The sequence below is a fragment of the Bradysia coprophila genome, chromosome IV, assembly GCF_014529535.1.
Source record: "Bradysia coprophila strain Holo2 chromosome IV, BU_Bcop_v1, whole genome shotgun sequence".
Classification (NCBI taxonomy): Eukaryota; Metazoa; Arthropoda; class Insecta; order Diptera; family Sciaridae; genus Bradysia; species Bradysia coprophila.
In genome coordinates, this window is record NC_050738.1 from 7,265,442 (window position 1) to 7,293,117 (window position 27,676).

General features: G+C 36.5%; 3 protein-coding genes across 5 annotated transcripts; 1 reads left to right on the plus strand and 2 right to left on the minus strand.

The window, feature by feature from the left end:
* The first annotated feature begins 7,446 nt into the window (after nt 1–7,446).
* On the plus strand, nt 7,447–11,147 carry LOC119086023 (carboxylesterase 5A). The gene is made up of 9 exons (XM_037196595.1): nt 7,447–7,722; nt 7,800–8,072; nt 8,140–8,164; nt 8,225–8,417; nt 8,477–9,052; nt 9,110–9,180; nt 9,235–9,492; nt 10,276–10,454; nt 10,510–11,147. The coding sequence occupies exons 1-9, from the start codon at nt 7,538–7,540 to the stop codon at nt 10,727–10,729; spliced, it is 1,980 nt and encodes a 659-aa protein (XP_037052490.1). The 5' UTR covers nt 7,447–7,537; the 3' UTR covers nt 10,730–11,147.
* Nucleotides 11,148–20,927: 9,780 nt separating this feature from the next.
* Nucleotides 20,928–23,657, minus strand: LOC119086024 (ubiquitin carboxyl-terminal hydrolase nonstop). The gene is made up of 7 exons (XM_037196596.1): nt 23,070–23,657; nt 22,731–22,966; nt 22,504–22,669; nt 22,337–22,447; nt 21,952–22,279; nt 21,298–21,775; nt 20,928–21,229 (listed from the first exon to the last, which is right to left on the minus strand). The coding sequence occupies exons 1-7, from the start codon at nt 23,187–23,189 to the stop codon at nt 21,187–21,189; spliced, it is 1,482 nt and encodes a 493-aa protein (XP_037052491.1). The 5' UTR covers nt 23,190–23,657; the 3' UTR covers nt 20,928–21,186.
* Nucleotides 23,658–25,809: 2,152 nt separating this feature from the next.
* LOC119086026 (renalase-like) lies at nt 25,810–27,564 on the minus strand. Of its 3 annotated transcripts, none has more exons than XM_037196597.1 (5): nt 27,451–27,564; nt 26,946–27,198; nt 26,564–26,878; nt 26,128–26,495; nt 25,810–26,068 (listed from the first exon to the last, which is right to left on the minus strand). In XM_037196597.1, exons 2-5 carry the CDS (start codon nt 27,187–27,189, stop codon nt 25,913–25,915), a joined length of 1,083 nt encoding a protein of 360 aa, XP_037052492.1. In that variant the 5' UTR covers nt 27,190–27,198; nt 27,451–27,564; the 3' UTR covers nt 25,810–25,912. The 3 variants fall into 3 exon arrangements, with proteins under 3 accessions (XP_037052492.1, XP_037052493.1, XP_037052494.1); XM_037196598.1 differs by having other exon boundaries at nt 27,482–27,554; XM_037196599.1 differs by lacking the exon at nt 27,451–27,564 and adding an exon at nt 27,394–27,414.
* Between the last annotated feature and the right edge of the window lie 112 nt (nt 27,565–27,676).

The following is a 27,676-nucleotide window of genomic DNA, read 5'->3' on the forward strand; positions in this document are numbered from 1 at the left end:
AAATAGATTTGGTTGCAAGAGTTTGACCAGCTCTGAGAAAAGTTAGCAGAAACAAATCTATTTTTTATTCAAAGCTAACACATTGATGCTGGTTATTGTCGTCTTTTTAGGAAAGAATGTTCATGAAAAGATAATGTCAGAATTTAAAAAATTGCCTTAATTTAAACTTTTTAGCTAAGGTGCGTTAAGAGAGCTTAGAGAATAGGTCATTTCGACGAAAGAGATTCAATCAGTGATTCGGGCGAGCTTTCTATCATCTGGTGAAATACATCAAAGAAAATTTATTTAAATTTTCGTTTCAAATTGTATTTCTTTGTGCAATCATTGCTAAGCCGTACGTTTCGTACGGGTCCTGGAACGTAATCCATTTTATTTTTATTATGAAATTACTTTTTTCTCTTTCTCTTATTTTTCGCTTTTAAAAGCATCTGTATGGACAGGATCATACTTGACTTCAAGATTTGTTTTTCGGACATGAAAAATTTGAATGGATTTACCCAGCTTCAAAAAATTAACTAATTTGAATTGAAACCTGTAAGAGGCATTGATGCTTTGCTGAAAGACATACGTTTGGGCGTTTTTTAAATACTGGAGTTTAGTTTACTTTTGATGATATCTTACCACCAGAATTCATTTTCAAAAATGTACGAACGCAAAAACGACCACGAATGTGTTCCCAATGTGTGACCCAATGAAAGTGTAAAACAGGTATGGTCTATTGTCCGCCCGGAGGACATAAAAATTTGATTTTCGTACTAAAACGCACTCATTTTCATATTATTTTGACATAAAATGTGAGTGCGTTTAAGACGAATGATCGACCATACCTGTTCTAGACTTTCATTGGTTTGACCAGCTCGGAGAAAACTGAGCAGTTTATAGAAATTTCTAAACTGCTCACGTTTCTCAGACGGTCACACGATTACGACCAAAACTAATTTTTATTTAAAGCTATCACATTCGTGGCCGGTATTGCAGACGTACATTTTTCGAAAAACATTCTGATGAAAAGATATCATCAAAAATGAAATACGACTCGTATTATACGAGACACGTAAATGTAGGCTACAATTTCACCTAAGCACCGATGCCTCTTAACAAAATGTATACAGATAAATGTTGGCAAAATGAGTAGGTTTTGCAAACAACTTTGGTTATCTGTTCATACAGTTTGTTCAGTGAACAATGTTCACCTTTATGAAACACACAGATTTAGCAGAATTTTAAAAGTCTTCGATGTTCCCAAATTAAGTGATTCCCAGTATATGATATTTGGCGCAAAATTTGAATTCGCTAAAGGATTTTCAAATTTTGTCCAAAAATAACCTGGAAACAATTCATCATAAAAACGAACGCCTTCATTCACAATTCCTGGAACATCGATGACTTTTAAAACTTTAATTTTAACATTATAGTTATCTGTTAACAGTCACAAACGAAATTCACAAAAAAATTTCCAAGAAAACAATTTTCAAATAATAAGCCCTGAATCAACGTAATTAAAAACGGAATTTCAGATTTTATTTTCCATTCTTTTTAAACTGACAAATCCGATTCCATCGAATCGATATGTTAAATAAAACTTTTAACATTTTCAAATTACCTTTTTATAAACCTTTTCGATCAATTTTCCATAAAACAGCGACTATAATTCAAACAACTTTCCGTTTGCCATTCGAAAAACAAAAATCCAACAAAATTTATCGGAAGTAATATTTTATTCGGACGGGAAAAAAAAAGAAACTCCCGAAACATGAAAAGTGTAACTCAATTCATATCAATTTGGTATATAAATACTGTTTCTGGTAAAATTTACGGTAAAAAGCCGTTTAAAAGCATCACCTCATCTCTGTGCAGTGTATAAAGTTACACCTCAATATCTCTGCCGTAAAGTACCAATAGCATTTCGTATACATTTGACTGTGGGTAACATCCATCCCATGTTTCCCATATTATATACCGAACATTATGTACAACTATGTGATATGATATCCCATACCGAGACCGCATATATATTGCATGTATAACGTAACCAATATCAATAAAATATGCAAAATGAAAATTCCTTAACCTCAGGTGGTCCATTTAATTTACCCCGAACATAAATTTTCATTTTGAACAGTTCAACATTCTTTGAGAAATTAAATTGGATCTTTTTGATTGCTGCACGTATTACAATGCATTACATCTACCCAGCGATGTAATTTGAGTTTTTGAATGGAGAGCAGTTGATGTTATACCGAATTGTATCAGTCGTGTGTACCTTCTAATTATATTCCAAACGGGTGGACGTAGTTGTGTATTTCTGATGGTTGTGAGTATACCCTTTAAAGTAAATATACCGGATCGTAGTTTCTGGGATACCCCGAATGCAATTGCACACAATCACTTCTCGTGGTTCACTGATGGATCAAAAAAGGACGATCTAACCGGGTCGGGAATATTTTGCCCTAGCATAGCTAAAGAAATATCCGTGTCACTAGGAAATTTTTTAACAGTATTCACTACAGAAATTACTGGAATCATGGAATGCTGCAGAGAAATAATTAATAACCACGAAGCTAATGTCTCACCCATAAATATTTGCTCAGACAGTCAAGGTGCAATTAAAGCGATTAGCGGCTTTAAATTTTCATCTTCAATAGTCCTTGAATGTCGCGATACTCTAGAAGAACTATCTGGAAAACACCAAGTGTCACTTATTTGGGTTCCAGGGCACACGAATGTCGCTGGTAACGAAAAAGCAGATGAACTAGCAAGATTAGCTTCTAGTACACCTTTCATAGGACCTGAGCCAGCAATGGCCTTATCATTCTCAACACTTAATCGGCTCATTCTGAACAGTAAAACCAAAGAATTCAATAATTATTGGAATACCCTAGACTTTGCCAGACAGGCAAAAATATCGATCAGAATAAACAACAAAAATTCGAAATACTGCCTGTCACTCGATCGGAATAACCTCAGAAGACTTGCCGGCATACTTACAGGTCACAATTCTCTAAAGAAACATCTCCACACAATTGGGGTGGCAGACGATCCACACTGCGAAAAGTGTGGTGAAATCGAAAGCACAGAACACTTTCTTTGCGAATGCCCAGCATACATTATGGCTCGATCACAGTATCTAGGTTCATACGTAACCAAGTACACCTCGATATGGAGTATCGCTCCATCAAACATCCTCAAATTTCTAAACAAGACTAAAAGAATATAAACGACCGTGGGTACGCACAACAGGCCCATCTGAGGCTTAGGTGCAGGCGTAAAAGCCACCCACTTATTCTATCTATCTATCTATACCCTTTAAATACGAATATCCGATTTCGACAAAGAATGGTAAAATGTGGGAAAAAGATCAAAGTTTCGGCAATGAAGGTTTATTGTTACACTGTTCTGCTGTTGTAACTTTTACGATCTCTAATTTAAAATAAAATAAAAAAAAAATTTGGGGTGTGATGATGCCTACAGCTCTGGTTATTCTCAACTAATTGTGTTGTTCAAAAGTTTGTTAATATTTTTTGCACTAACGAAAACTGAAATAGTTTGGTTGTAGCTTTCTAATTTGCTTCCACTAAACACTCTAACTTTTAAAACTATTCCAATGAGTTGAAACTTGGAAAATACGTTTGAAATTTGCAAATCGTCTGTAGATTGCCAACAATTTACGAACTAAAGGCACAATGTAAACAACATAATCTCAATTAAATCGACTGAATTTGAAACAACAACTCATGATTAGACATTGTGAACCTCTGACAGTAGTGTAGCATCCGAATGGTCTTCCGGTATAAAGTGATTCAAATTAAGACATACGAAGAGATTAAGAAACATAAATTCTTGCAATGAGAGGAGAAAATTAATTTCCTTACTCAGGTAGGAGTGTTGTACTCCCAACATAAACACAATAAATTCGCGAATAAATCTAGTTGAAGCAATAAAGAACACAATAAACAAGTGATATATCTGCTGTGTATCTGAACAAATTCTCGTCTATACAATGGGTATATCTTCACTCCGTGAATCTCTCAGTCTTGATATTGTAATGTATGGCACAAAACGGTGGAAAGTGAAAAATATTTATGAAACCACGAGCATAAAACCATTTAATTTATTCGAAACAAGGTGTCAATTAAGGTAAAAGGTTTTTCATTGTGGTATATTACCTTGCTCTCTGTAGCAAGAACCGACTAAATTTGTTGTTGTTTGCAGCTAGCTTTGTGGGGGAGTTTAGTATGTCGACATCGATATCGAAATATATGCAAATTGCCATTGATTGTTTATAGGGAAAATGCTGCACCTCAAGTAAGTGGAATGCGAATTTCTATTCCCGAGTCATTATTATGCAAGATGAGAATTTCAGTTAAGTATAAAGGGAACATTTTGAACGAAATTTTAAATACTTTACACAATTGATGGGGGCCTGGGCTTTGTACAGAGCAAGTCAAATTTTATTAAAGAGCTTAAACCTTTCAAAGCATTTTTCAACACATTTTTATACCTCGAAAAATGCTTGGAATGTTCCAAGAACCTGCGTTACGATCTGGTGATTAAATTAATTAAAAGAAATAAGTAAAAAACGACGCTTTTTCTTCGTACAATTATAATGTTATGCGACAACTTAGAGTGTACGTATAACAGCCGAAAATGAATGTTATAATGTTAAGAAACCTTGGAAATTCCATTAGGAATGTTGCATTTCATTTTAGCTCAATTCCCGTCAGCACTTAACGGAGCGGATAAATTTTACTCTATTGTAAAATTCGGTTCAAAGGTTAACATCTAAGACCCAGCCACTAACGAGAATTTTAAATTAGTGACATTACACATAAAATGTATGTCATACATTCCACTGATTGAGGCTGTATGTAGCAATGGCACTACTTTTCTGATCGGATTTCGCCTGCGTTTTCGTTAGTTTTTGCTCACTTACTTATGAACTGTTGGTCGCACGTTGGGTGTGATTAAATGAAGAACGTTAGAGGAGGCGAGCATACGTGTTTCGTTCGGTTTGTTAAAGGAGGCGGATGTGCATGTGACGTTCTGTTTGTCAGAAGTTTTTCATTTTTTCATTTTTCTGCTGCTGCTGACCGTTTACCTGTACTTGACCCGGAAATGGAAAACGCACAGGTTGGTTGGTTTGTTTAGATTATTATTGTTTTTGATTCGGAAATTCGTCGATTATTTGTGCTTTTTCTTTTTGTGCTTTTTCTTCGATTACTTGAACAATAAGCTTCTGTGTATGTACCTCTGAGTTAGGCCTTTCAGAGCTTCAAAGCTTATTTCTGTTACCCCTACGTGAAACTCTGAAACGAAGTTCAAGTAAGAGTTTTCATTGCTGTCTTGTGACGGGAACTACGGTAACAACTGATGATGGATAGTTCTATACTGTCCTTGGGCCTCCGCAGTTTTCCTGAGGCCGAAACAGCTTCTCTGCTTCTGTATGCTAAATCACTTTACGTGAAATGAAGAGCGTTGATGCTCTATCGAGGGAAAGGGAAGAGCACTGTTAAGCTCTGTTATGCACGGTTATGACTTTGATGTGTCCATTCAACCCCAGTGCGTTCTTGTAACGACAGGTAAAAAATGTGCGAAAGCACTCACGGAAGCCTCGACGAAGGGGTGCTGACTAGGGTGTAGCGGTTTTTACAAAATTTCTTAGTTCGTTTGAGGCTCAGCCGGAAATCCACTCAGCTGGTCCATCTGACAGTGCTGACAGGAATTAAACTTAAATTAGACTAATTTAATAGTAGATTATTGACGACGGACATTAATACTTCTATTATACACATGACATGGCGAGGCTCGGGGACGAAATGATGGGGTACGACTGTAGAGCTACATACTATCGCCTACATTCAGAGAAGGTGATGAGATGCATGAGATGCAGAACACGAACTATGTGGACACTATCAATAATTTAGGCTCCAAATTCAGTTCAAGTAAACCTGAACTTCTACCAACCTGTTGAACAAGCTGCTTTCAGATCTGGTTTCAGCACAAACGACCATTTGCAGGTGATGAGAACGCTTATTGAGAAGTGTCGTGAATACAACATCGACATAGTCTTGCTATTCATAGACTTCGAAAAAGCTTTCGATTCAGTGGAAACATGGTCGATATTGGACGCATTAGACGAATGTAGAGTAGACTCAAGGTACTCCAACACAATTCGATATGTGTACAAAAATGCTACTTCATGTATAAAACTTCATAAGAGCACGGAGAAATTCAGAATCGGCCGAGGTGTAAGGCAGGGTGACACTATTTCACCGAAATTATTCACGGCGATTCTGCAGAGTGTTTTTAGGAAGTTAAACTGGAGTAAAATGGGAATAAAGATAAATGGAGAGTACCTGGGCAATCTCCGCTTCGCTGATGACATTGTACCGATAGCAGCGAATATAGGTCAGGCTCAGCTTATGCTACAACAGTTAAGTGAAGAGGCAATCAAAGTTGGCCTCAAGATGAACTTATCGAAAACAAAAGTCATGACCAACATCAGGGACGATAGAGAAATCAAAATTGGTGACACTGTCATTGAACGAGTCGACAGCTATGTATATCTAGGACATAAACTGAAGTTAGGTCTCGACAACCAGGCTGCAGAAATAAGACGTAGGATTGGTCTTGCATGGGCAGCGTTCGGAAAACTCAGACTAATTTTCAAAAGCAAAATGAATAATAGTCTGAAACGCAAAGTTTTCGACACTTGTGTCCTTCCAGTGCTCACTTATGGAGCGGAAACGTTAACTTTAACGAAAGCATCCGAAGATAAATTGAAAGTGACACAAACAGCCATGGAACGGAGTATGCTTGGAATAACACTCAGAGACAGAATGACGAATCAATGGATTCGACAACAAACCAGGGTCGTTGATGTCATGGAAAGAATAGCATCTCTGAAATGGAGCTGGGCGGGACATATTGCAAGAAGGACAGACGAACGTTGGACCAAAAAGATCATGAACTGGCGACCATATAAAAGACGAGCTATAGGTAGACCACCAGAGAGATGGACAAACGGAATTAAGAATATTGCAGGTACAAACTGGCAGCAAATGGCAATGGATCGTACGAAATGGAAAGAAGTTGGAGAGGCCTACATCCAGCAGTGGATAGAAACAGGCTGAAAAAGAAGAAGAAGAAGAAGAAACCTGAACCAATACAGGCTCATATTGCACCTGTTCTGAGTATTATTTTGTTGCATTCCAAGTTTAAGGGTGTCGAGTAAAATTTTGTTAGACATTGGTGGGGAAGTATAACACATCGCGTAAATTATTTTCTCTGTCTGTGTATTCGAATAATTTCTATATAATATTCGTACACAGAAAACGTGCAGAATTTCATTTCCGTTGTAAGATAAAGTTGTGTGAATGTACGAATATAATTCTTATGTCCCAAATAAAATCATAATCTTACATCCAAAGGCCACTGTTGCTGATAAAACGTTATTTCAGTTTCAAAAGCAATTTTAGCGGAGAAACATTGTTCAGAACTTGGAATTCCTTAACAATTTATCCATAGTGGCACGTAAATGCAACGCGGAATTATGCACAATCTGCTTCAATTCATTTGTGTGCTTTTGATAATTATTTCAAATGTTTCCACGAAACGTGTCAAACGAATAGTCGGTGGAGTGACATCCTCACCACCTTTGCCCGATGATCCGGTGGTGTTCACAAAACTCTACAGTCGCAGTGCCAGGGTTGAGGGTTTTAGGTTTGTATTTTTTATTCAAAGAAAATGGTAAATGGTACATCACTTTTCAATTTTCATTTGCAATCAAAAACATGAAGGAATCCAGTGACTGGATTATACTCGTTTTTGGCATTAAGATATGCCGAGCCACCGGTGGGTGAAAATCGATTTTTGAGACCGAAATATCAGCGTTTGGAGGGTGACATCAATGCCACAATGTATGGTCCACCATGTCCACAGCCGGATCCACGTCGACGTGGCTACATTATTGGAAACGAAGACTGTTTACTGTTGAATGTTTTTACTCCACAAATGCCCGATGAGACTACAGGACTGCCCGTGTTGGTGTTTATACACGGAGGGGGCTTTAGGTATTTCGAATAAACAATCTAATTCTATGTGAGAACAAAAGATGACGTCGTCGTTCCTTCATTTTAGATTCGGATCAGCTAATCAATACGGGGTTTGAACATTTAAATTTTGCCTCGTGACACGTTCCATTAATGTCTCATTTGTGAAAAAGCCAGATCCACTCACAAGTAAGAAAATGATATTCGTACCCATCCAATACAGACTCGGAACACTAGGAATTATCGGCGATGGTACCACTGAATTTTCTGGCAATGTAGCCCTGTTTGATATGAATGCAGCAATACGATGGGTTAAGGAGTACATCTCGTTCTTTGGTGGTGATCCGAAGCAAATCACTATAATTGGTAATGCCAAAACAGAACGCTTTAGGATCAGGCTATTGTCTCAATAAAATACTTAATAGGTCATGGATCTGGTGCGGTTAGTGCAACACATTTATCTATGTCACCAATTTCAAGGGAACTTGTTAGTGGTGTGGTAGCAATGTCCGGCTCGGCATTTACTAAGAACATGATAGATGATAGTCCTGTACAATCTGTCCGGCAAATTGCTGAATTCAACCAATGTGGTTCAGCTAGAAATGAAACGGAAATACTGAAATGTTTAAGGGAACGCGACGTGATAGACATTGTGAATCAAGATTCCAAAGTTCAAACGGAACGTTTACATGGACAAGCTTTACTGAAAGCTATGACTGGAGCCGCAGGTTTTGGACTTGTGGTTGAAAAGCCATACGACAATCGTGGTTTACCGTCAATCTTGGATGGTTTACCCGAAATGAAATTGAAGTCAGGTTTAATAAAGCAAATTCCATTGCTAACTGGTGTCACGAAACATGAAACGGCGAATGGATTCTTACTGAACCAAGTCCGTGACAATTTTTTATCTGCCACTGAATTTTTGAAAGTGATAAGTGGAGGTCTCAATCTGGACAAAATCCTTCCGGCAAATTTACCGAAAATTAATTTACCTGGCTCAGGTAAAAAATTGTTTTGCTGTTATCTTGAAAGTATAATTGAAAGCCAATTTAATTTAGGAAACGTATTGCAACTTGCCGACTATTTAAAAATTCCGGAGACACTAGACCCAGTCAAAATTGTGGCAAAGGTACGGTATCAAAGGATATGAACTTTCAACATAAATTAATTTCAATTTCAATAGCTTACCGAGGCTACGACAGACATGCTGTTCAATCTTCCTGCATTTTTAACCGTTCAAGAATGGAGTAAATTTGCACCGTCATTTCTCTATAGTTTCGAATATTCAGGGCGTAATGCCAAGGGATCAGCTTTCTTGAACGGACTACCTGTAGTAGCCGGGAACAATTCTATTGGAGATGAGCCTGCAGTCAGTCATGGTGATGATCTAGCGTATTTGTTTGATGTACGAGATTTAGATGGGAATCCAATTAATGAGGAGGTGAAAAAACAAATTCGCTAACTTGATTTTGTTGAAGAATGAACACTATGCTTCCAACATTCAGAGAGCTTTACATAAATTCCTTAAATAATTAACGAACAAACTTTTAAAAATATTTCCATGCAAAGCGACTCCGTATAAGCTTTTAGATTTATTGCTTTTTAAGAAAAAGTAGCACAAGATTTTACAGAGGGGTAAATAGCAAAAGATAATGGTGGGACATGCAAAAATATGAGAGAGCGCTTACAGTCACAGGCAGTGAAATTTCAGCATAAATTTGCTTCAGCTATTTTTCAGCTGATCCACAACTACTTGTTTATAGGATTGAAGCAGATACACGCACTCGCATGGTAGTGAAGACCGTATAAAGCGGTATAAACAGCTTCGATTATTTGAGCGGTTCAGCTGTGAAACAGCTGAAGCAAATTCATGCTGATATTTCACTGCCTCTAACTGTATTTTTGGCAAATTGATTTTCTAAATTTTCCAAAATTTGGTGAAATTTTACAATGTTTGTCATCAGGAAATTTGGCAGATCCTCGGGCAAATCTTGCCAAAGCTTGGTAGATTTTGGTAAATCTTATCAAATTATTGACCACCAATTTCCCTAAAATAGGTTCTTCGTGTTACATTCAAAACATCAAAATAGTATATTAGTACGTGGAGCTCACTTTCCATTGCTATTTGCCCCTCTGGCTTTACATTTTTGGTGGGTGGTGGAACACAACATTCTCCGTTTCAAAACGTTAAACAATTTAATGCGAAAACTCTTTTTATTTTTAGCCATTACATGCAGCTGATAAGGAAGTCAGAAACTCATTCACTGACCTTCTTTCGAATTTCGTACGATCTGGTGCGAATAAAGATAAGAACGAGAACAGTGGATTATTTTCATTGTTTCAGAGCGGCGGAGACTCGTTTATCAAAATTGGGAAAGAGGTGACACTGGAAAAAGATTTCAGGTAAAGACCTGATGAAATAAATTGCGCTCGTCAAACTAACCTGCGTTGTTGATAGAATATGCCAGTTGTCTCTATTCGGTGCTACAACAAAATCAATTGGAGCTGCAGCGTGCACTTTGTTAGTGGATGAATTATCTGCTCTGAACCAAGCAACGACGAATGTAACGAAAGAACTTACCAAAACTTTAGGACTGGATGGGAAGTCATCAGTTTTGAATTTACTGGCTCCACCTAAATCACAGGGAACGCGACCTAATTCACTTCTTAAATTTTAGTATCGTGATGATGAATTACTTTTATTGCATGTAAAAATGAGCCTAAATCAACACACAAAAATCCCACACCACCGCAAAGCGACAGTATTTATCAACAACAATAATAGTACATCCACTTCATCCGTAACAAACGACACATTGCGGGGTGGTTGTTTTGGGATATATAAAATTTCAATTATTTTAAGTGCTTTAATGAAAATTACACACGCAAAATGTTTAATTTTATGCTGAAAAGATTGTACCAGTCTTTCGCGTCAGTTTGTACCATGGAATAAAACTCGTGCACGGTTTTTATGATGACAACGAAGGTGAGTCGGTTTATAAATGAAATGACGAAAGCACAAAACTCTATATTTGCTAGTGGGTAAGTGGATCAGTACGGAATATTTGCGTAGATTATCATTTAAGTACCTTTACTGCCGGCCCTATGCGAAAGTTGACTATTACGTAGCATTATGCCCCCTGCGAAAATGATCCATTTCATGTGGACTATTTTCGTTTTCCTATGTGTCAACTTTCGCATGGGGTAAGTAGTAAGCGATAGTACATTGGATGTTGCTACCTCGGCTGCTACGTACTTCATTACTTAAGAAATCGTTCAGTGATACTCACAAACTCACTCGTGTATTTTTAAGCAACTTGCTTCGTCAACTTTTTTTTTACAAGTGTAGTTGTTAACATCGCCTTCGGCTCGGACTTCCAAGCTCTACACTTGTCAAAAAGACAGTTACCGAAAATTGTTGCTTCAAAACACACGAACGAACTACTTTCGTAGCATCCACTTTACGAATCGACAAAGCATTCATTTCTAAAGTGCAATGTAAAACTTTAACTGAAGCCTTTCGTGCTGTGTCCTTCGAAACGAAGATAATCAATGGCTGGATTGTATATCAAAACTGTAACAGCAGTCACGTATCGTATAGGTCATGTTGTGTTTTAGAGGCGCTTCAGGTTATTCGATCAATTCAGTCACGTGTCAGATGACCCTACAGCAACATCATGACAAACCTGTGAAAGTACTTTAATACCGAACGTGTTTATTTCGCCATTCAATGCATGTTCCGCAAATATAATAAACAAATTTGTGGTTTTTTGTATCGAAGCGTAAAATAATGCCTCAAACAGACGAACGTTTTCTATGATTTATGCAATAGCTTTAACTTAGCGTAGATGTCTGTTTATCTTAACTCGATACTTTTATCTTATTTGACAAGAACTCAAACGGCCAATGATTTATTTTGCAGAAAAAAATCACTTTTCCAATTTCTTCTGAAAAAAAGAGGAGTTTGAAAATGTCTTTTGGTTTCACGTTTATTTGTTCACATGTGAAGTGATGCTCGACATAGAGTAGATATAGATAGACGCTTTTCAATAAAGAAAACTTTTGTAACGTGCGTAGAATCTTCAAAAGTCTTGATTTTATTTAGGGGATCGAAACTTTGCATATTTGAAAACGTGAAATCAGTTTTGTGATTCAACCTACTTTTCCCATTCAATATAAAAGCTTAGACACATAAAAGTTTATTGTATATATATGAACTGTATCGCTCGAAAACAAACTTCAATCAATTTGAACTTGCAATTTTCATTATAACTTTGAAATCTATCGAGAATTGAATGTAAGTTTGCCTGAACCTTTAATGAGATATTAATGCCAAACAGGGCCTATTTTAAGAAATTCCTCCTAAGATTCCTCAAAATTCTCTAAAATTCCTGATTTTTGGTTTCTCTGAAATACTATCCGAACATAATAGATTTTGGCTCAAAAACTAACAAAATAACTAAAAAGGCCATAAAACCACAGTAGGCACCATTAGAACTCTATTAGAGGATAACACAAATATGTTATCGGCAACGACTAGAAACATAAGCGATGAGGTCTGGCTACTGTTCTGTTATATATCAAAATGTATTTTACAAATATTGAAGTAATAGATTTTGTGTCAACCACTAGAAGACACTTTACAAAAACGAAGTAACAGATTTTACGATTTTGCATCTCAATACTAACAATAACTACAATAACCGATTTGACGAATATACTTCAGCGATATGTATATGGTTCCTGAAGGCACAGCACTGAACCAAGCACGAAAAAAGAATTTTCAAGAAGGGGCATCCTCGACGCAGTAGTGAAAATTTTTCTTACAAATTAAGTTTGAAAGGTTGGTATAATGCTATTTCGTCACAGTATTATTTAATGAGAAGAGGAGCCGATTTTCCCGTAGAGAAAAATCTGTTGATTCACTACTTTCACTGCTACGCTAAAAGGTTAGAGTCTGAAAAATATGATACATTTGACACCACTTGGGTAAAGATTGCTGATAAGTTTTCGATTTCGAGGATTTCGAGTCATTTCTTCGTTCCTTCTAATACCAAATCGCGACAATTGTAGTTGGGTAAATGGAAATTTGACACACCGATCGATGTATTACATAGTATCAGAATTTCTTGCTTCCTCTCGGAAGATTGATATTTACATTTTATTTTCTTACAAAACTGCGCTTATTTCACACGAACCGCCATTCGACCAACCAAAAGCTGAATCTCATTTGAATTTATATGGTGCATTTTCTCTACAACACAAGATTCAATGTTCCGTCAAGTTAAAAAAAGTCTTTACTTTTCCAGTACTACACAAGAACAAGAATAATTTCAAACTTTTTTTTTCTCAAACGTGTTAGCACAGCCTTTATGCAGACGTTATTTAAATAGAAAAAAAAATAGAAAGAAAATGAGAAGAAAAACCTTTAAACCTTTAAATGTTATATTTCTTTCACGACAAACTTCTGTATCGTACTCATACACAGACGCTGTCGTTATAACATGGATCAAGGATAAAATAAACAGTAAATAATTCTCATCGCTCAGTTTGCACGTATTGATTTGTTAAACATAAATTGCTGACTCTGGCAAAAAAACCACAATAAAACAAATTGAACCAATTTTCTCCGGTCATTGAAAAACATTTTTCACATCCAACCGATAAACATCGGATATCCATCTATTCAAGTTCGGTTTGAATTACAGCTGAGATAATGATGTGTGACAGTCTAGATGGTACACCAACTACTATAGTTCATCGAATGTATTCAATAAATTAGTAAATTTTACGTGTTTGTACACACAGTCCCAAGAATTTTATGTTAGAATTTGAAATGGAAACCAAATATTTAATGGCTAGCAGTTGCTCCAATGACGCACAATGTGGTTTGAATAATTGAACTACTTGTGCATATTATATTTAAAAATTTTAACGACAAGCCAACGCCTTTCGTATGTGGATGTGTAACTTATTCGTTTCGGTCGGAGGGATTTTTTGGAAAACGTTCCTACCGAAATTGGACGCATTCTGCAGCAGACTTTTTTATAAGCGCCCTGAAATGTATTGGTCTCTAGAAGCCAAAACTACTGTGAAACAAATTTCTCGATGCTTGTGTGGCTAGTAGGAGTGTAGGAGATGATCAAAAACCGAAAACATGCACTTTTCTTATGGAAAGGTAATTGCGATTACTTCCTCAATTCTTAACTGCTCCTATCTCAGTGGGGATGAATTCTAATCCCATTCGCCACACCAGCATCGAGGAACCCATTTTGACGGTGGTTCTGTCTTTTGGGGATAATACCTTTCAGGGTACATATAAAAAGGTCCCCTGGAAAATGCGTCCGTTTTCTGTAGGTATGTTTTCAAAACAATCCCTCTCGATATATCAATATGCAAATTATTCCAATGACTTTGCAACCAAGTCCTTTGTACACAGATGATATTATGAAATTTAAACATGGTAGTGGAGATGCTGTAATATGCAACAAAATAACGTGACATCATTTGTGCACAGCCCTTATGACGCAGATTATTCAGTGAAAATATCCTTCAATTTTTCCATTTTAATTAAAAATTCTTTCCAGAGCCTAAGTAAATTTACCGCACTAGTTTCAAAAATATGTTGTTGATATTTACATAATGAATTTAACACACACCCGAAACCTTACGGTTATAAATTATGCAAAACCTCTAAGCATTTATTTACCATGCGAAGAGTGACAACAGAGTTTGTAAACGTACGCACATTACAATATGGTGTGTGTGTGGATACCACTAAAAACACTATATCCCGTTCTTCCATTTCATTGAATATCACTTATCATTCATGGGCCTGAATAACTAAATTGAATCCATTTCGTTTAAAAGGCTCATTTAGATTAAGTACTTAATGAAAGCAAGGGATAAAATAAAAGCATCAAATCAACACACACACAAGACCCTTGTTCATTTACGTCCAAGCACCGTTCTGCGTTACAGTCTTTCACCGCCCACCGGAAAAACTCTTTCAAATTAATATGTGGAATCATTCACTCTATACTCTCATGACCAAATGGACTCTATATTGCCACATGAAATATCTGCACACACTCGAAGGTCTACCTGATAGTTGGGTGATATTCTGCATTATTCTTGAAGGTGAGATGTTGGAATTGCTCTTTTTTTAGTTTTGGTTCTTTTCAACCCGTCTCAACATGAAGGAGCAATCCGCAGATTCCGACAGCCTTGAAAAGCTTTTCGGGAATTCAGGAATTTTAAGCTGCAAGATCCTCTTAAATAGTAAACGACAAGAATAGATATACAAATGCTTTCACCTTTGAGCTTAAGCTTTTCAAACAAACAAATTTTCGTATTATGCTGGTTTTTTCCTACTTTAGTCACTCACCGCACAGAAAAATGCAGTGTGCATCCATTCAGATTTCGATTTTTTTTAATGCCACAACAATAAAGAGCCACAACCAAAATTCGTCTAGTTTTCAACGAGTTTTGTTTCATAAATGCGAAAAATGTTCGTACAATTAAACTACCACCAGCGAACCCAACTAAATTTATTAAGGCCATTTCAACTGCTAGAACCTTGATGTAATTTCATAAAGATTAACAACCGTATACAAAGGTATGGTCAATGCATGGACGAGCACCGAAGAGAAATGTAAATTGTGTAAGGTAAGCCATCTTTATTCAAAATAATAGTACGTCGTGTTTGTACGTATATGGTAGAGGTAGGTATATATAATATTCACGTGTGAACCGGTGGTTTACTGCTGAACCAAATATTTATTTTTCTCTTTTAAAGTTTATCTTATGGAATGATGTTGGCCTTCGTGCGTATGGTTGTTGTTGTTGGAAATCCCATGGGGTTGATATTTTGGGATGCTTTTTGGGATTTGTTATCATGTATATATCATGTAAATTGTCAGGAAAAGAGATAGAAGGAAGAAAAGAATTGGAGAAATAAAAGAAGGTTCAATTAAATGTATGAAAAGGACATTTGACTGGTAAACGCCGCAGGGTTTAAGGATCATTTAACAATGGTAAATAAAAACCATTCCAACTAAAACAACAATATTAGCGTAGACATTGTGGACTACCTATGCATATAAAATGAATCGAAGCATTTTTGTTTATCTTTAACCATTCACTTACGGTAAGCATATCAGCGGTAAATTTTGGAAAACCGTTTACTGAACGTAAATCTTCTTAAGAAGACCGAAGAAACCATTGCCTACCGTTTATTTTTGTCGTTGTTGTCGATAACATATGACGGTGCGTAAAATGAGCAACAATATCATTTCCTATCATATCGACCAATCATATCGAGGGCAACATCACTAAAGGGCATATCTCCGATATCTCAGGAACTATTGAAATGATTTTGAAAAACGTTTTTTTTTTCGTGAAAGGTAGTAAAAAGTTATAAAAAGTTGATCTTTCTCAGAGCTAATCAAACTGCTACATCTCAATCTATTTTTTTATTGAACGTTAACATAATCGCTATCGCGATCGTACATTTTTCAAAAAGGATTCTGGTGAAAAGATTTCGCAAATAAAATACGAAACACACAAATGTAGGCTACAATTTTAGCTGAGCATCGCTGCACGTCCCTTAATTTATTGTTAATCGAAATGAAAAATGAACATGTTACAGGCGGAAACACATGACTAGTAATATTATCGTGTCTATTACTTCCATCGATCACACTATTTTTAATCTGTTGACTTCAAATCTTGTACTTCAATTTATTTAACATACATTTTACCCATTTTACCATATAAATGAACCAAACACTAGAACAGATTTTTTAACTGATATTTAGCCTCTCTAATATGATCTGCCACAAATATAAATTTAATGAGAGCCTAGGCGCCTAGTAGGTCATTTCAAACAGATTTATAGAAATTCGCACAAATAATTGTCAAATATTATTCTTTAATGAAAATTTGTCAATAAACAATTAGACAAAACATTAAATTATTGAAACCAAAATACTATCAACAACTAGAGCAACTCTCATCTTTTATAATGACAACATAGTAGTGTTGTATACGCACGCAGACCCCTCTTAAAAACATCTGATCTACTGCTTGGTTGCAAATGCTATGATTTTACTATACAAGACCGTATTACTCAGAGATTGTCATTATTTTTGTTGTCGTTATCGATAACAGATGAATAGCCGTATATCACAGGTTAAGAGATTAACACATTTCACGAACTGAATACAGTGGCTGACTTTCAATTTTATGCACTATTTTGATTCAACTGTTCGACCAGCTGGTCCATGTAAACAAAATAAGGTAATTTTACTATCAGGAGTAGATAAAAATGGCAACAGTGGTTTGTTTATTATCGTCAACAATACAACTAAAGAGAGTCTCATATGAGTCGAAAGTATCACTAACATCATGTGAACATTTGTTTCAATCCGAATTTGGTACATTAATTATATAATGCAAATCTTTAGATTATTTAGAAACTAAAATCATTTAAGACGTAGAATATATAGTATTATTAAAATAATTTAGATGCTGAGACTGTTGCATAGAAAAATCTACGAGTAGGTGAATTCCAAAACTCAAAAACTTTCTGTTTCAATGCCTAGATCACAGATGAAACAAATGCTCTCCAAAACTTTTGACCACCACGAGTTGTTTAATCATCGGAATTAAAAGTAAAAGTAAGAACCAATGAGAAGTTCGATGACATGAATGCCATGGACATAACGAGACTAGAAGGTAGATTCAAATAAAAGAATTTAATGTTATTCATATAACACTTTATGAAGTTCAATAAATTAGAATGGGTTGTCCACTCAAAATATGTTTTCAGTGCGAAATATGTTATCCATGCGAAACATGTTTTCCATGCGAAACATACTTTCCATACGAAGCATGTTTTCCATGTGAAATATTCTTTCCATACGAAACATACTTTCCATTCAAAGTATGTTTTCCATACGAAACGTTTTTCCATGCGAAACGTGTTTTCCATTCGAAACGTGTTTTCCATTCGAAACATGTTTTCCATTCGAAACATGTTTTCCATTCGAAACATGTTTTTCATTCAAAATATGCTTTCAATGCAAAACAATATCTTTTCATAGAAAATTGTTATTTTTTTGTATTTAAATTTTCAAATTTTGCGCCGCATCGACGTTACTTTCTACTCTTTCATATACATGGTATGAAATGTCAACCGACGCACACATTTGCATTAAAAAACAACGAATACACTATCTTTAGTTTTATTGTTCGCAATAATAAACAAACCACTGTTGACATTTTTATCTAACTCCTGATTATAAAATAAACTGAGTTTGTTTGTTTACATGTACAAGCTGGTCAAACAGCTGAATCAAAATAGTGCACAAAATTGAAAGTCGGCCACTGTAAGGTCCAAGAATAACCTTTCGCTCATAATAATGTTCTTCATCAAAACAAAATTTATGTGTTCGTTCGCACATTTAACTTCTCCTTTTTTTAAAAAATAATATTAGATCCATCGTCATTTGTGCAAAAGTGGGATTTTCCTGATAATTTCTTAATGTACATTGATATCAGTAAGACATAGCAATAATATATAATAACAAAATAATATTTCAAAAATTCAAACTCAGAAAAAGTCCAATCTACAATTCTGCACATGAAAATCACTCAATAAATACTCTACTGGTGAAACGATAAGTTTAGTTTGTTCTCGAATTCTAGTGGTAGCAGTTCTAGAAACATCAGTGATGGCATTAAAAGCTCTTTTGATCATATTTATTGGACATTTTGTCGTTCAAATCTATTCAAATTGTCCACATCCGGATTTTATACACAAACACATGTGTGGAGACTGTAATACGGCTGTTAGGGCTAGGCAATTTGCTGGAAACATTGAGTCGAATGTCATGCGAAATAGTTTGGTAACAAGGCAAACCATTTACATAACTGGCGCAACAAATTCAAGAGACTGGAACGAAATCGGAAATTCAATATGCGAATTGAAAAGTTTAGTAGCCAAATACAAGTGTACGAAGCTATGGCAGTGTCGTCAAGGTGCAGACACCAAAGCAAGTCATCGCAAATCGAGTCAATGTCCTGATCCGCAAGCAGTCAGGCTGTGTACGAATTGTCAAAATGCGGATCAAAGGAGGCAACTTCAGGCAGTGGATCGTTATGCGCTTAAATTAGAAAAGGACATATACGACGAGAAGAAGCGACAACGGAAGCAATATACACCAATTTCATCTCAAACCATTTATGTTGTGAATAGCTTACGGGAAACTCGTTCAACGTTTTGGATTCCACAAGGACAAAATTGTGAAATGATAGAAAGTCGACCCACGTATCAGTGTGTAAGCAGTTGGGATTGTGTACCGAGTGGAACGGGAAAAGGTACTCACAATCGTTCAGATGGACATCTTAGAGAAAATTGAAATACATTTTTGAACTTTTAAAAATAAAAATGAAAGTCACCAAATGTTGAAAATTGATAAAGAAAGTTCGTTTCAACAATATCGCCTTGTGTGAGTGATTTCAATAAGCAGAGTTCAAGTAAATATTGATAACACACAAATTACAAATCCAATGCTGGTTGAATAGACTAGAGGCCTCAGCTTTGGTTAGTTAACTATCCCAATTCTAAATTAACTCAACACTTCGCTATTTCCACGTCTAGATTCGACTTTGTTATTCCTTTCGTGTACTAGAGACAACAACTATTTCTTTGAAAGAATTTGTTGACAACACCTTGAATTCGTTCTACCAATCGATGACGTAGAGGCCCAAGAACAAACGTTGGCTAAGAAGTCCAAGAGATTTTGAGCTAAAACGAAACTAAGCGTAAAACGCAACCTTAGTCTTCAGATAGAGGTGAGATAATTGGCAATTTTCACAATTCATTCGGAGGTAGCGACATTTCTAAACGGTCAATATCATCGTTTTTTAAGACGATAATCTCGCCCTGGATAAAAATAACCCATGGACGATATCATCGTCATTTTGAATGAAAAGTTTAATTTTCAAAGGAAAATTACTCCGAATCGGATAAAAAGTTCAATTTTCCAAAGAATTCTTAAAAGGAAAAAAACTCGGATTATTACCAGGACGATATTATCATTTAGGACGATATTATCGTACAGAAAACGATAATATCGTCCAAACAATATTTTAAGAAATTACATTTTAGACGATATTATCGTTTTTTAGATTATCGTTAAAAAAACGATAGTATCGTTTTATGTGCGATAATATCATCTATAAAACGATAATATCGTTTCCGACCGACCCACTCCTCAAATCTATTTTAACCATGAAGCCATCGCCCTACATCGCATAAAAAACGTATTAGAAAGGAGAAGCAAGATTTTGATAGAGTTAAGGGTATGACAATCCCTCACGAAATCGTGCCTCTCTTTTGCACTATTTTTTTTTCACATGGGAACACCTTCCCATTTGCATCACTGGGCACCCTGTTAGACAATCAATCATTCCGTATCGCAATATCACTTCGACTGGGAATTCCAGTGTGCTATTCTCACAATTGTGCTTGCGGAATTGAAGTCGACGAGTTCGGTCATCATGGTTTACGTTGCAAAAAGAGCGCCGGTCGCTATGCAAGACACGCAATGGTCAACGATTTAATCAAACGAGCACTTATTAAATGCAAAATTCCTTCAATTCTGGAACCCTCTGGAACCCCTTAAATCCTTTTCTCACCGATAATAATATCCATTTAGTCCGCTGTTTTTCCATCTATCTTCAACCATTGAACTTCAACGTGAGCAATAAATGTTCTCCGAGACATCAGCTTCATTCAGAAGCGATTCAGGTTAGGGAGCTTTGGAATTCCGTATGGCATCAACTCAAGAATTGTTCATAAAACGTTGCTTAAGTACACGTAACTTGTTTATTTAGTTATTAAAGAACATACATCTTGTACGTAGAATGTTGCATGTCATTCCAGTATTCGGAAAAACATTGTCGAAGAACGCAGGCTGGTAAATAACAAATGACTGCAGATAGAAAGTAGTAGATTAACAAATTACGTTAATGAGTCCGGGTAAGAATGAATGAAGCCACAGCAATCAAGAAATGCGACTAGGCCATCAATACGCATCACTGAGGACACTCCTTCGTTCTACACGATTCACTCGTATTCCAACACTTTCTTGTGATAAAACAGCATGTACCTGCGCGCAAAAACACACGGGTTGAATAAGAAAGGAATAATTTAAATGAATGTAACACACACACTCACCCTTCACTGTTCAAAACGTCCTTTAGCGTTGCGGTCGATATCATGTGATCGTCACACTTCACCCAGACATCTTTGTGATGGCGAACGAATGCAGTGAAATGACCTTTGTCAATTGACCCGACATGATTGATCACCGCGTACAAACTGTACATGTAATCGCCGAGGGAGTCATTTACTTTCGACATAAACGGTTTCATGTCCAGTTCGAATGGAAACGAAATGAATGTCGAGATTTTCTTATCGATTTGGCTGGAATGTTCGAATCGCTTCAGATGAAAGCTCGCGACAATTGGAAGCGTGTGCATCGACAGTTGCTTGGTGGACTCTTGGTACACTTTGCACGATCCACATTTTATTTTGGAGGATGAGCCAAGGTGTTCTGCTCTGGTAAATCGTTCTAGGCAATCTATCAGCGATTTTGGTACGCCACTACCGTGTGGCACCTCACCTAAGTCTAACGATATGTCCCAGAATGGATCTGCGAAACGAAGGGAATGTTCAGTGATCTAGCGGTAGTGATTGTTCGTATGGCAAATTCAAAACGTTGAACAAGCGCCAGATGAGTCTTTTTACTAAATCGGACTAATCTTGAGCCAGTTCAACTTTCAACCTTCGTCGGAACCAACCCACCAATGACAACGAATCAAAACTTACCAATTGTTGTAGACACGCCCTTACATGACTGACAAACTACGTCGCTCTGCAATCGACCGGTGAATATTTGGTCAATAATGCATGTGCAGTGTGCTGGATTCGTAACACCCTCCTTGTCCTTTGATATGTCCTTTTTGTCTTTGTTGCGTTCGGCTTTCTCAACTTCTGATTTGGCATTTTTACAGTGTCGATGCAATACGTCCAGTGTGGCTATGAAAAATTCGTGTGCGTCTTGTTGTTCGTATCCGGCTAGATGACGAGCATGTGTCCAGATTAAATGCAGCAGACGATGCAGTGACAATGGTGCACGCGTTCCCGAATAGAATTCCTAAAAACAATAATCGTTAGCACCGACGGCACTGACCAACGAGTAAATCCGATTTACTTGAAACACACGAGACATTTCGCAGACGAGACATTTGGTAGACATTTTCACGGTGCACTCGTGTCTCTCAGCGAAAAAGTAGTCACGTAACAACGGTGTGTGTATCAACGCCTGAAATTCGAAAACTGGTAACAACACGTAAGGCGTAACCGATGGGACCAACTTACTTGGACGATGCAATTCATAAAACAGGTTGAGCCTAAGTTCATGAGACCTCTGAGACCGATTGTGGATTTACCACTAGTGTGTCTACGTTTCGGGTTAGCCAGCAATAAATTGATATCGACATCGTTTGGTGCCCACGGCCGCCACGACAAACTTTTGTTCAGACTTCTGCAAGATTGTATCGGTTAATTCAACCATCGTTCTAAGAACATCATTCAGATAAACGAACATTGCCTCATTCTTTAAGTGCACTTCTGCTATAGTTTGACATTCTGGATGGTACATATAGTCCTTGCACGAATTGCAATAAATCATTCCGTACGACAGTTCCAATGCAATGTGATGCTTGTTGATTTTCTGATGGTCAAACATATGCGAACCCTTGCAGCCGAAGAAAATGCAATGAAGGCATGAGAACAGTTGCGGTCCACTTCCTCCACACGTGTAACACAAACATGATAGAGCCTACGGTTCACATTTATTCTGTTACATTTCCGTCGAAAATGTGGTGGAGTCGACTTAAAATGGAAACCGAATGGTCGGTGTTTTGTCTACGATTTTTTTTTACCTTTCGTCTGCGAGCATCTGTTGTTGTAGAGACGGAGAAAAAGGCGTGGACCAGCTCAAATGTTTTCAGACCGAATTCTTTGTAGTAATCCCGAAAGTGTTGGCAAACATTTTCACTCATCTTAGTCTATAAAATCCACGAAATTTGTACGGAACTTTTTGAATTCGATTTTGCCGGATAATGAATGAAGAAGTGAATGACACACACAATAAGCGTCTGTCATTGAAAAACGTCAGCTGATGTAGTCTTTCTTCGATTGTAAACAAATCTCATCCACAAACAGTTATAATTGTTACAGGTGCAACAGTAATTCACGATTAACAATGGTGCGGGTATACTTTCTAGTGTTCGCTTTCACTTCTCCTAGCGAATCGCAAACTACTACTATTCAGTGAAACTTGTATAATCTGCGAAATTTAGTTATTCTCATCAAAACTGAATGAGCACCAATGGCACCAATGAATCTAACAGATGTTTTTGTAACTTGTGAAACGAATGCGTTTCATTCTGATCGAATAGGACAAAGGATAGCAAGGATTCAAACACGAATGAGTTGAGTTTAGTTTATAATTGTTGATTGAGTTATTAATCGTTTACCTAATTTTCTCTGGACGCCAGTTTTTCATTGAAATGCACATTTTATTTATATCTGTACGTACATTGCTGCCCTGGATTAGGGAATGGTATATTATTCAAAGGATATTTTCAAAATACCTAGAACCGCTTGATTACTGCCATCTACAATAAACAGTGAGAACCTTATTGACATCAATGACAAAATTTTAGGTTGGCAATATTTTTTTGTTGTTGTGTGGAAAGGCGCAAAATTTCAAAAATGCTGGAATTCGAAACAATTTCAAAAATATGGACAAAGTCGTAGGTACAAGTTATAATGGCCAATTCATTTTACGTTATTGAAACATAAGATTTCATTTTAATCGTCAATAGATAATAGTTAAAAGATTGAAGAATTGTATAGGTGAATGTTTGCCATTTGTAAAAGGTTAACATTTTATCATCCGGCTTAAGGCCGTAGTACTTTTATTCTTAATTCATAAAATTTGGCTAACCTTTCCCAGATTAGCATATAATACCAAATATATACCTATAAAGTCTAGTACTTCTTTTGGTCTGAGTATTTTTAACAAATTCACACAATAGTTATTTGTTCACCGAGAGATTAAAAATTTGAAATTGTATGTATATGCTGTTGTTTGTGGCCAGAGCCAGAGGGCTACACTTTTTACAACAAAGTCTTCCGGAGTTTCAGTGCATGTCCGTCTGGTGAGGTATTTTTTTTTTGCTTGTTCACCGTATTGTAGCTTAAACGAAGTGATATGATTCTATCCTATTTTTTATTTTTATTTATTTATTGAAATGAGATACCGGTCAATAAAATCTTATCACTGCTAGGGATTTCCGCTTTCATTCCATTTGTTAAGAGCAATGGACTCTTTGCTTTGTAGCCTACATTTTGGCGGAAAATTATTCGCTTTTTGATGATTTTGATGGTTTGTGAGTCACAACTTAATCCACTTGGAGAAAACCGTGCAGATTTCATAAATTTACACATTCTGAGAAAGTTTCTCCAAGTGGGATAAGTTATCACCAACAAACCAATTTTTCCTTTACAAACAACACATTTCTGCTTTAATGGTTTTACTTTTTCAAAACAAAAAGATTTTGGTTTAGAGAAATTATCAAGAAAACGAATATTTTTCCGCCTAAATGTAGGCTACAAATTTGCAAAATTTCCATTTCAAAATACTGCAACTCAAAAAGCATGTGGATTTCACTTTTCCGTTAGTGTAAGTTCTGTAGCAAAATCTGAATTTCCTAACTCAGAAGTGAGTACCGCCCTCGACTCGAAGTCACATACTGTGGTCGTGCCTAATAAATCTATTGTAAAATTTCCGGGAAGATCAACAGTAGGGCTACTACTTTTGACTGGCTGTAGCTAGCCCGCTACTGTTTCATCGTTTATGTACACTTTGTACTATTTTTCGAATGAGAACATATAATTTTTGCTAATTTATAATAAAAAAAATTAGTAAAAAATTTCGCTGCGCGGCAGAGAATGCAACCGTCTTCTACTCTAATCATTCTGTATGTACTACAGTGTAGATACAACATTAATTATACAGAAATCTTCCATACTAAATTGAAGAAGACCTTTCATTTTTCGAAACTGAGCTTAGGGCACAAATTACTAATTTGTGTGGCGGAGCACTAAATTTGCTTAAAGAAAGGCTTCTGAGTCAGAAATTCTGACTCATGGTGGTCAAATGGGGTGCCTGAAGCCTTGAAACAATAGTGACGATTGAAGCTTAATATGGTGTAATGGAAGCGTCTCAAGCGAAAAACTCAAATCGGAGTTTCACTGCTCAATAATCATAATTAATTTTTTAATTTTATGAGGGAAGCCTTTCTTTCTGCAAAATTAATTTTACCTAATCTTTTCCACTTCCGCATAATGGACTCTTTTCTTGTTCCGACTATCGTACTCTTTTGTACTCTTTTTCAATTAGGAAATGTACTCTATTTGAAATTTGCGATCTGGGAACCCTAATCAACAGTCTTTTTTGAACGTTGTAAATTCAGGTACAGGAAAGGATCCGGAAGTGGTTGTGATGTTTGGAAATCAAGAACTATGTAGAGACATGCAAAAACTGATCATCAAGAAAAGTCTGACTGATAGGGAATTCTTTGATAAATAGCCTCTTATCGAATAACAACACAAAAGTCATTTTCAACAAAAACCAACGATATTCTCTATTTCCTATACCTATGTAGCTCGTGCTTACTCATACAATCTATGTAACAAAAAGCACAAATCTAACATTTCATTTTAGCGCCTCCACTACGTATTTTGCAGTTTCTTCTCCCGAGAAGACACAATTCTCGAAACCAGATTGAATAAATCCATCACCGGCTGCTAAAATTAAAGGTGTCTTGGACAGAACCACAAATCCAGGCGCTCCTTCGTATCCTCTGCTCACCTATTGAATCGATTTACTTCAAAAATATTTTCAATTTAAACCGATTTCTGAAAGCCTACCTGAGAATACCTCCATTTATGACACTTTACAAATGCAGGCACGGCTCCATGCAAGGATTTACAAGTTTTTTCGACACGCTCCAATAGTATTTGTTGGACGTCTTTCGCGTCACGATCAATATTCTCAGCTCCAAATGTTACGGACGTATGAACTACGGCAGAAGAAGCGTTATCGAATGACTTGTTCACTCGGCCTAACTGCCTCTTTTCATCTTCTAATGTCCAGTAGCGTACCATCGCATCACCATCCACAAAATTCATACATGACTCGGATGGAGCGATGGTCAATTTTTCATTATAAAATAGACCCAATGCATATCTCGATGTGTACGACACTTGGGCCAATTTTTCCTTGATATCTGGATTCCCTATCGCAAAACAAGCATATGTCAACGGACGATTACACAATTGTAAATTTATATAGATGGGTCATTACCTAATGACTGAAGAATGGTATCGATGTTACCGAGTTGAAGTAGTTGAGGTACTGGCATTGTAGAGACAATTACATCGAAAATATCGAATTCCTTTTGACCTTCGGAAACGACTTTTATTCGCCCATCGTCTATTACGCTGATAGATGCTACCCGTTTGTTGAAAGTAATATTTGGGATATCACGGAGAAGATATTTGACCACGGACGCGGTTCCATTTGTACACACATAACTTTCTTTGTCGACTACAGAATTCTGTAGGAATCCGGGAATATTTTCAGTAGAAAACTTGCTAATCAGTCCGTTTCCTATCAAGTCTGTAAAGCAAAGCAAGGCCCTGGTTTCATAAAAATTGTTTTTAAAAAAAATTCTTGTTCTTCGTACCTTCAAAATACGGTTGAGACAACACATTTGAAGGCGTACGAGTTAAATACTGTGCCCCCAGATCGGCAATACAATCTGAATTACAGGGACTCCTTGATGTTGAGAATCTACCTCCGGCTCCACGAGCTTTCTCCCAAATGTGGAGCTCGATTGTTGATGAATTGTAGATGTGTGACCGTTTCAAAACATTTGCAATAACAGCAGATGTTAGACCGGCACCGATTAGTAATATTCTTTTTGCCATTTGTTGGTGCTATTTAAGTGACAAAATTATTTATTTGTTCACCAAGGGGAAAAGGTTGGAAATTTCATTTCAAGGGGGTGTTGTTTGTGAGAGAATCACAACTTTGAATATATAGAACAGTGTCTGACTTAGCAATTCTGTTTGCATTTCACATCAAATTTTCAAAACAGAGGGATTTTCCAAAGTTTTGTAGACACAGTAAAATTGTATCACTTCACTCTCATGCTTATCGATTATATTATAAGTGTATCATCTGCTCACCTTCCTTGTATCAAAAAATGTTTATAGTAACAGCAGATTGATGCACATTGCACTTTTATCGTGAATGTCAATATTATCGCGATAAACAAAATAAAATCATATGGGATGTGTGCAGGTACACCCGTACTCGATGACATGTCATGTTTGCCAACTTGAAATGGATTATATGTCGCGTATAAAATTTATTCGCGATTTATTTAAAAGACCAAACTAAGCATGAACCGCA

Bases quoted from the DNA above. Each gene is read 5' to 3' on its own strand.
- LOC119086024 (XM_037196596.1), bottom strand. From the start codon at position 23,189: ATGAGTGAAAATGTTTGCCAACACTTTCGGGATTACTACAAAGAATTC. The intron at 22,670-22,730 runs GTTCGTTTATCT...ACAATCTTGCAG, and splicing joins CACTTAAAGAATGAGGCAAT to AAGTCTGAACAAAAGTTTGT. The intron at 21,776-21,951 runs GTAAGTTTTGAT...TTCGTTTCGCAG, and splicing joins GGGCGTGTCTACAACAATTG to ATCCATTCTGGGACATATCG.
- LOC119086026 (XM_037196597.1), bottom strand. From the start codon at position 27,189: ATGGCAAAAAGAATATTACTAATCGGTGCCGGTCTAACATCTGCTGTT. The intron at 26,496-26,563 runs GTAATGACCCAT...GTTTTGCGATAG, and splicing joins TACCATTCTTCAGTCATTAG to GGAATCCAGATATCAAGGAA. The intron at 26,069-26,127 runs GTAGGCTTTCAG...TCGATTCAATAG, and splicing joins ATAAATGGAGGTATTCTCAG to GTGAGCAGAGGATACGAAGG.
- LOC119086023 (XM_037196595.1), top strand. From the start codon at position 7,538: ATGCAACGCGGAATTATGCACAATCTGCTTCAATTCATTTGTGTGCTT. The intron at 8,073-8,139 runs GTATTTCGAATA...CCTTCATTTTAG, and splicing joins ATACACGGAGGGGGCTTTAG to ATTCGGATCAGCTAATCAAT. The intron at 8,165-8,224 runs GTTTGAACATTT...TTTGTGAAAAAG, and splicing joins GATCAGCTAATCAATACGGG to CCAGATCCACTCACAAGTAA.